Below are 8,880 nucleotides of genomic sequence, written 5' to 3'. Positions count from 1 at the left end.
ACAGTTGATGAAACTGAGTCAACATGGTGCATGGTGACCAGTGGCATCCCCCAGGGTTCAGTACTCAGACAAGTACTCTTTAACATATTCATAAATGATCCAGATTTGGGTATCAGAAGCAAAATGACTAAGTTCACAGATGACACCAAATTATGGGGAAGTGTGGTCATGCTAGAGGATAGGCTGGAGATTCAGGCCAACCTGGACAGGCTCGCAAGGCAGGCAGATCAAAACCTGATGACATTCAACACAGAGAAATGCAAGGTGCTTTACCTCGGGAGAAAGAACCCACATCACACTTACAGGCTCGGCAGTGTCCAGCATCCCTTGAGGTGCCCAAAGGCACATTCCACCAGGGTGTAGATCTGGCTCAGACACCAGTTGAAGTAGGCCTGGCAGGGGTCCAGATGACTGGTGTAGAGTCACATAAGTCAGGGTAGAAGTGGGTAGGCAGGTCCCCAACGGGGAGGTGTGAGACCAGCATGGTGCCCAGCTTCAGGTCCGACACCCTCAATGCAAATCAGTCACTCTGCACCAGGGCTGACAGGGTGGGGTTATGAAACATGAGGGGGTTGTGGGTACTGTCCACCCAGCTGGCACTCACATTCGTGAAGGTGCTGTGGTGGCCAGCGATGGCCTGGAGCATGATGGAATGACAACCCTCCAGCTGTAATAAGGACAGTGGCCATGGGGTAGGCAAGTGACAGGGATGTGGGTCCTGGAGTGGGCAAGTTCACTGCTGAAGAGGCCATCCTGGAGGTGTGTGACACCCTCCAGGACGTACTGGGGCACATGGTTCTCCATGTGCATGACTGGTGGTGCTGGGGCTCCATGCCCTGGGATTCTGCCAGCGCATTGGGGCCCTGGACAGAGAGCTGGTCCACATAATGGAGGCTCGTGGGCATGGGCAGCTTGAGCAGGATGAGGCCAGCCGGGTGTCTGCAGAGAGGGGCAGCACATGTTGGTGTTCTGCCACTCCAGGTGTGGCCCTCACTTTTCCAGGAGATCCACATTTCCCTTTAATCTTAGTGAGAACTTCAAAAAGAATAACACTCAAAGAAAATAGGACTGCATCGCAACCCCATCCTCTGATATAGCAACCCCGTTTGGGGTCATGACCCACAGTCTGGGAACCACTGCCCTACATCCAGAGGCCAAATCCAACGATTCCATGAGCTGTAGGTTGCTGACCCCTGGGCTACAAGATTAGAAAGTTTAAATCACTAAGTAAGAAAAGATGCGATTCGTGAGCTTGTCTTCCCCAAATAGATGGATCCTGTTACCTGAAACCCATTTTTTCCACATTTCCCTTTCATCTTAATGAGAGTTTCCAAAGAAATGACAATTAAAGAAAATAGTCAATATTTTTAAAGTCAGGAGTATTTTCCATCATTTAGTACTTGTATAAACAAGCACTAAGTGACTGTGTAGTAACTGCAGTTACTGCACAGTAGCATTGCCAAACAGCTTTTAAGTGGCGCTGACTGTACAATAGCTCGTTACTACTGCGCAGCAGCAGCATCGCATTATGCTTCTTGCCATGCAATGCTACTGCACAGTAGTAATAAGCAACTGTGCAGTCAGCATCTCATGTAGATGTAGCCACTATAAATATATCTGTCTTAGAGATGGGTGATGAATATTTTCATTAGATTTGACTGGAATTTGATTTACATTTGATACAAAAAAGCTAGAGTTTGTTCAGTTCTAGGACTCCCTTTTAGTTCCACTTTATTTATTTATTCATTTAGAATATTAGCAGACTGATTTTTTTTGTTTTATTTATTCAGCTCTGAGAGCCATTATCTCTTACTTATATGTCAATTGGGTGTCTCATTAAATTTTTTTAAAATATTAATGGCTGGCCTCTTCTGACAAGTTTAACACATACATCAAAATCTTCATCCCAGTCTAGTTTTCCTTGATCATAGATATATTCATTACATTTTGCCGGAGTAAACCAAAATGACAAGTAGGTCAATGGAGAAGTAAATGCAATTCAAGAAACCACAAGAGATTAACACAATCTGATTTGTGTTGTCTGTCCTGAGCACTGAGCAATGGAATTTTACTGGCTGATAATGGAAAGATTAGTGTTTCAGCCTAAACTGATGCATTGCAGCTACTTAGGCAATCTGTTTTCATGCCATTCTCACTCTATGAAGCTAAGTTTAGAAACACTGAGCTATATTTAGTTCTTTATCTTGTTCAAATCAGTGTAATGCAGTGAAATCAACAGGGATATACCATGGTATAATTGGAGTAACTAAGAAGAAAATTAAGCTCATTGCTAAAATTGTTTGTACATAGAAGATTCCTGAGACGTACTTCCTGACAACAAAATTTAAGCTGAGACTTGGAGTGCATTGTGAGCACTGTACATTTTAAATAATGTAGCTGAATGTTAATGCAATTTAAAATAAGGTATGGGAACAATAAAGGAAAATAAACACATTTTTCTTTTGTTCACATCTTAGCTTGCAGGCAACCAATAAAATAACAAGTGCTATCTGGAAATGTCTGTATAGCAGGGGGAACATTTTTTGTGCATTGCTGAAAAGCTTTTAAGCATGCTAATCTGTTAGGAAATTTGAAAAAAAAAAACCTGTTGGAAGCAAAATTAAAATTTGATATATCTCCTGATACTGTCTGAATTAATTCATTATCCAAAAGGCCTACAGTTCTTTAATTCCACTCTGAACAACAGGAATCACTAGGTTACATTTTGAGGACATTTTGTACTACACTGAAATAGGAAAAAGTGTTATAACAAGGGAAGGTAAGAATGTACTGGAAGTAGAAGAAAAGGAAAAAGGAATAAAGAAATGAAGTAGAAGAAAAGCATGCATTTTAGCTTGGCAAAATTTTACTCATACTCCTGTTTATTTTAAGTATTTCTCTGGTATCTTAAATACATCCTTTATATTTGGAGAAAATTAGGAATGAATTTCTTTACTCTGAATCCTTATATTAGTACTCTGACTATCAACTCAAGATCCTGTCAGCATCTTCTGAGTTACTAGCTACTTTGGTGCTCTTGTACTGTCCCTGATGCTACGTGCTGTCTTTTTTAAGTGTAAAATGGAGTTGTTTTTTCCACCCCTTTACCACTCTGGCATGTTTCTTAAGCAGACGGGCTATGGCTAGTGCCTTATCACTCCTTTTCTTCTTCAGAAACACCTCTTCTTTCCTCTCCCAAGGACCCTACTAGAGACCACAAGCATTCATTCTGACCTCAGTAACATCATTGGAAACCTATGGTAAAGTCCATGGAGTTGCTCTTAACTGACATAAGTGTAACCAAGTTCATGATCTAATCCACTTTCCAGCTCATAGAAAGTGATAAAGCCTATTTGGGAATCTTTCTACTAGTGCAGGAATGTCCCCTATTGTACATGTCTTAATATTTTTTCCAGTTTAGTTTTATATGTCCCAAGTAATGCGGCACCCATCACTTCTCTTGCTTAATTTCATCTCTCTATTCTAATAATGCCCTGTTGCATTATCTTAGATGTTTTATCTCCCTCCTTGTTGTTTTGGCCTCAGCTTTTATTAAATCCAACTAGGACACTACTCCAAAACTACATTTTCTTGGTCAATTGCCTACTCTGCCATTCGCTTACTGTCTGGCCTGGTCTAAGCTACTCAGGTTTATATCCAAAAACAAAGGCAAAGCATTTGATACGATCCTTAACATTCTCAAAATGAAAAAAATGCTGAAATATACATAGTCTTATGAAACACTGATTTTTCTGAAAGCTAGTTTATTGACAATTTTTCTATCAGCTCTGGTTATGATAACACAATATTATTCTTCAAATAAGAAAATGATAAATACATTCTTGATAGAATGAGTTTAATCACTTAGTGATTAAATACTTAATCACTTGGTTATTGAACTCCATCATCTGGTCATTGAGAAATGATGGTCTAACAGTGAGGAAATGAGGAGAAGGGAAAGACAGCCACCTGTGGAAGGAGAGAAAAGTATATAGTCATCTCTTCAGTAGACACATATCAGCAGAACAGTGATTTACATCCAGTGAGGACTAAGGCCCGGCACTTTGTTCTGTATTTAGTTTTAAACCTTACTGCTGTTTTTCAAACTTAGTTGTGGGAAGGTGGGGTTTACCATTCCCTTTGTAAGTAAGATAAAACAGTAACTCATCCTATTCCTTAACCCCATGCTGTATGGATTTACAGTGGCTCTTGGCTGTGGGTTTGTACACTACTGGTATAGCATGGGGAAAAGTAACAGCTGTTTTGCCTCCATAAGCCAAATGAGATATAAGAAATATACAGAACATTTGCATTTCCAGGTATTTAACTAATCCTGGGAACAGACAAGAAGCCAAATTCAGACAAATGCAGCCTGGAGTAACTGGGTGCAGCATCCATGGAAACCCGTGGGCCAAATTCCTTTGTGATGTAAACTGTGGTTAAAGTTACGTGTCAAGTTTAAATTGATCATAACTTAAATGTGTTAGTCAAAATAGCACACCCTGCACAAGCTCAGTACTTACTGACCTACAAAATGAATATAAAAATACAGTGGAACTTTTAGTAAGAAAAAAAATTAGCACAAATATACATGATAAAGTACCTTTGCATGGCACTCTCCCCACTCCAGTACATTTTCATTTAGATCTACACCATCCATGGGGTTTTCAGAGCTACAGTGAGGGTTGGCATAAATGGGCCACCTAACACTTTTCACTCAAGGACTGAATTTTCCCCCCAGCAAAATGAACTTGCCTCCTTACAATCATTTTGGTTTTGGCAACCATTGATCCTTCTGGATCATGGTGCATGTATGAGAGGTCACCCAGACCTTCCACACATTCATTCAGTGTTTTACACCTTTTTGTTTAATTCTTTTTTGTTTCTGCAAGCCGGGGGTTTTTTGGAATGTGCCCTTAAGTGTACGATTGCTTCTTTAGTGTACATATACATTACCTACATGACACAGCACATCTCTAATTTTGGAATGTCTCAACTGTTTGCTGACCATAAAGATGCTAATGCTTCATGACATTTTTTATTTCATTGGTATTTGGTCTTTTTGAAAGACTTTTGAGAGCCTTAATAAGCAATGATTGGAGCAGGGCCGATAGTTTGCTTCCCCCCTGGGCATTCTGCTGTGTGACTGTGGTAACAAAAAGCCTGTACTATTTGTTTTTTTCCAGATTGATGGATTCCTGACACTTCTTTTTGGCCTGGCTAGCATTAACACTCTTACAGTGATCAGTGTGACACGCTACATAAAAGGCTGCCATCCTGACAGAGGTAAGGTCTTTACACCATACACACTTTTAGAGGAATAAAAAGAAGCGTTCGCCAAGTTTTGCCTTTTTTTTTACCTTCATATTAGCCTTGAGTGACTTCCTTAAACTTGTGGGGGTTTCACTAATGTCAAATGCATGCACAAAAAATCAAAATCAGACTAAATGTGTATGCCAACAGGGTCCCAGGCAGTGGTGTGCTGAAATATGCCATGCCAGCTCTGTGCATGCTAGCTCCTGAACTGGAAGCAATATAGCCCTGTTAGTGTGGTTTCTTCATCCCCACACAGCATTATACTAACACAGCTACCCTGCTTCCAGTTCAGAAACAGAGGGAATGTGGAGGTGTCTGTATAGCGCAGACATACCCAATAATGTCTGTTAGAATCCTGTTTCCATCAAAGCTTTCAGTCTGGGTATCCATTAAGCCTTTCAAAGTACGGTACTTGACTGATGCATACATTTATCTATCTTGAATTATATGAAATTTAGGATAGTTGCCAGCTGTTGGTAATATACTCAGCATAGATTACTGCCTTCTGGAAACACATTTTTGCCCTTATTGGTGTTTTGCCAGTTTCTGCCTGCTAATGGGACTTTTACCTCCTCACTGCAGGCACTGTGAACTGGCTTAGCTGCCACCTGGGACTCTTGGGCCTAATTCTCTCCCCACATCCTCTCCACTCCTATCCGGTCTTGTATTTCAAGATGCCTCTCTAAAATTGTGTCTGCAATATACCAGCACTATCTCAAGATCAATAGACCTAATTCTGATCTGCCTATAAAAAAGGACACCATGTGAGATTAGAATCAAGCCCAGTACCTTTCAGACTAAATTTATCTTTAGAGATAGACTTTTCTCTGTGGCTGTAGGGAACGGGACTGGGAGCAGTGGCTTTAAACTATAGCAGAGGAAATTTAGGCTTGAGATTAGGAAGAACTTTCTGACTATGAAGGTAGCCAAGCATTGGACCAGGCTGCCTAGAGAAAATGTGGAGTTTCCATCCCTGGAAATTTTCAAGAGCAGGTTGGACGGACACTGTAGTGGGATGGCTTTACTCAGGGATAATCCTGCTCTGATCATGAGGCTGGACTAGGTGACCACAAGGGCCAGGTATAGACATTACACTTTTACTTGTATAAGTGATCTGAAACTGATCTGTACCCGTAACAGGACAGAAGTTCAACACACAAAACTGGTCTATAATCATAACTGAACAGAAGTTCAGCACACATAGACTGATTTTAAAATGGTGGAACCTAGCCTAAGATTTCCCCCTGCACCAAACGGCAAATATGTGTTTTGCTCACCACCGATTTAAACTACCCACATTACAGAAAACGGCATAACTTATATTGATTCAACCTTGGGCTTTTGGAATGTCTGTACCTAGCCACGAGGTTGCTTTCCAGCCCTGCTTTTCTATTATCCTATGACCCTATGATTTTTCATCCTAGTCTTTCATTCTGTTCCCTTATCTACCTCCATTGACAAAACAACTCTCCTTTTTTCCTCCTCAGCTTCAAATCTTCCTGTCACCTTTGACTCTCCTTGTCACCCCTCCCTTCTCTAGTCCCCTGTCTAAATCTTGTCACTTCTTCCCTTTAACCTCTCAAAAGGTCTTCACTATTCCTAGTGGTTAAGCCCTCTGTCAAATACTGGCTCTTGATTTTCTAATAAACCATGCATTTTTCTAACTTCCATATACTCTGGCTTTGCTGAATTGCCACTGTTAAGTATCTCCCTTTACTACTGTTGTACATCCCTTTGCAGACCTATATTTATTTCCTGTCCCTTAATCTGTTCAATGCATATACTACTTGTCCTCACCAAGTCCTCCATGAACATGCCACCATCATCCATTCTGTTCTCATGCCTGTATATGCTCCACTGATGCTGGTCAGTCATCCCACAACACCTGATGACCTTCTCCCATCATTCATTCTGTACTGCCTGTTCTGCTGAAAACTTTCTTCCTCTAAAAATGCTCACTCCTCTGTTTCAAATCTCTCTTATAACCCTGTTCTCCCAACCCTCCTCCAGTCATCAATAATCCCCACACTATCTCGTAACTCAGCTGTTTTCCAGATTCTTGTCTTCCTCATGTGTGCAGAGCCAACCCTAGGGGTGTGCAGGGCCTGGGGCATATCAGCCTGTGCAGGGCTTCTGTGTGTGAGGGGAGAGGATGGTGAGCAGTTGGAGCACAAAGCCGGTGGCATGCGGTGGCTGTGCAGAGTGGTGGTGCAGGGCCCCCCAAAGTGCAGGGCCCAGGGTGATCGTCCTGATTCACGCCCCGCCTTCCCCAAGGAACACCTCTGTATGTATAGATTGGGCCCCACAGGGTGCATCTAGATGTGCATGGATGTTTGGCTCCCCAGGGACAAATAGATATTCAGGGGGTCAAAGAAACCCACAGAAAAAAACCCCAGCATGCTTGGCCAGCAGGCCCTTATAGCATGGAGAACACCGAACTGTGCGGTATGTGGTGCTGCATACCTCATGACTCTGCATGTCTACATGCGCCCACAGGGGCTTAGGTGCAGTTTGTGAATCCTGAATAGATTTACTTGCCTAAATACTCAGCCCAGCCAACAGAACTGATCATATACAGTGGCAATGGTTTTCTGGCAAAAACATAGGCACCTAGGAGTCTTTGGCCACCTAATGGAGTTAAGTGGGTTTCTGCGAATCACTCGTGACTTTAGTGTCTCAGTTCCTTTATGAACCTTACCTTAAGTAACTAGCACTTTAATAATGTCTTGTGCTTTGAAGAAAATTAGTATATTTTGTCACCTCTTCTTTAGGGACTACCTCACCGCTGGCACCTTAAGAGCCAAATTAATAGCACCTAGGGTACCAGGATCACACACAGGTGGGCTAAGGACAGACATTACACATAAACCAGTTTATGTGATCGGAAACTGGTTTAAACCTGTAATAGAACATAAGTTCAGTGCAGATAAACCAGTTTCAAAATGGCTGAAACTGGTTTAAGATAAACCTAGTTGAATGTAGTATTAGACTTAACTGATTTGGGTCAAACTGATTTATGCAATTCTATCCCAGACCCCTTCCTGGTTTAAGTTAAACCAGAGTCCCCCATATTCCAGATGTTTTGCAGCCCTGGGCTGGGCTTGGCTGCACTCTATGGTGCAATGAAAGGCTGGCCCTGCTCCTCTCCTCCCTAGCCAAAGCTCTGGGGCAGACTACAGGCACAGCAGGGTCTGCCTGGCTTCCCTTGCTGCTGAAGCAGGTTAGACCAATCTGCAAAGATTGAATCAATTCAGGCTCAGGCTTTTTGAATGTCTCTCCTTAGCCCTAGGGCCAAGCTTCCAAGGTCCTTGCGGTGCAGATGAAGTAGGGTTACCATACATCCGGGTTTTCCCAAACATGTCCTCTTTTTTGAACACCTGCCGTTGTGTCTGGGTGGGTTTCTAAAATGCAAGGAAATGTCTGGGTTTTTGCTCTTCCTCTGCTTTCCCAGGCTGGCTGTTTGGGGCTGGGAGCCGCAGGCAAAGTGATTAGCTGTCAGGGGTCACGTGCTCTATGCACAGGCCCCAGCAAGTGTGTGTGTGTGTGCCCAGAGCTGTGTGGGCA

The 8,880-nt window shown here is 42.4% G+C and overlaps 1 protein-coding gene across 1 annotated transcript in view; it reads left to right on the top strand.

Annotated features, from left to right (window-relative positions):
• Positions 1–8,880, top strand: part of LOC109319899 (visual pigment-like receptor peropsin) — a 39,734-nt gene that overhangs the window by 21,888 nt on the left and 8,966 nt on the right. The window contains exon 3 of the mRNA XM_019549738.1: positions 5,187–5,286. Within this exon, the coding sequence (XP_019405283.1) occupies positions 5,187–5,286 (100 nt within the window). The remainder of the gene's footprint in view (positions 1–5,186; positions 5,287–8,880) is intronic.

Source organism: Crocodylus porosus, unplaced genomic scaffold (assembly GCF_001723895.1).
Source record: "Crocodylus porosus isolate Cpor-Errol unplaced genomic scaffold, CroPor_comp1, whole genome shotgun sequence".
NCBI lineage: Eukaryota > Metazoa > Chordata > Crocodylia > Crocodylidae > Crocodylus > Crocodylus porosus.
This window is presented reverse-complemented; position numbering and strand designations above follow the sequence as displayed.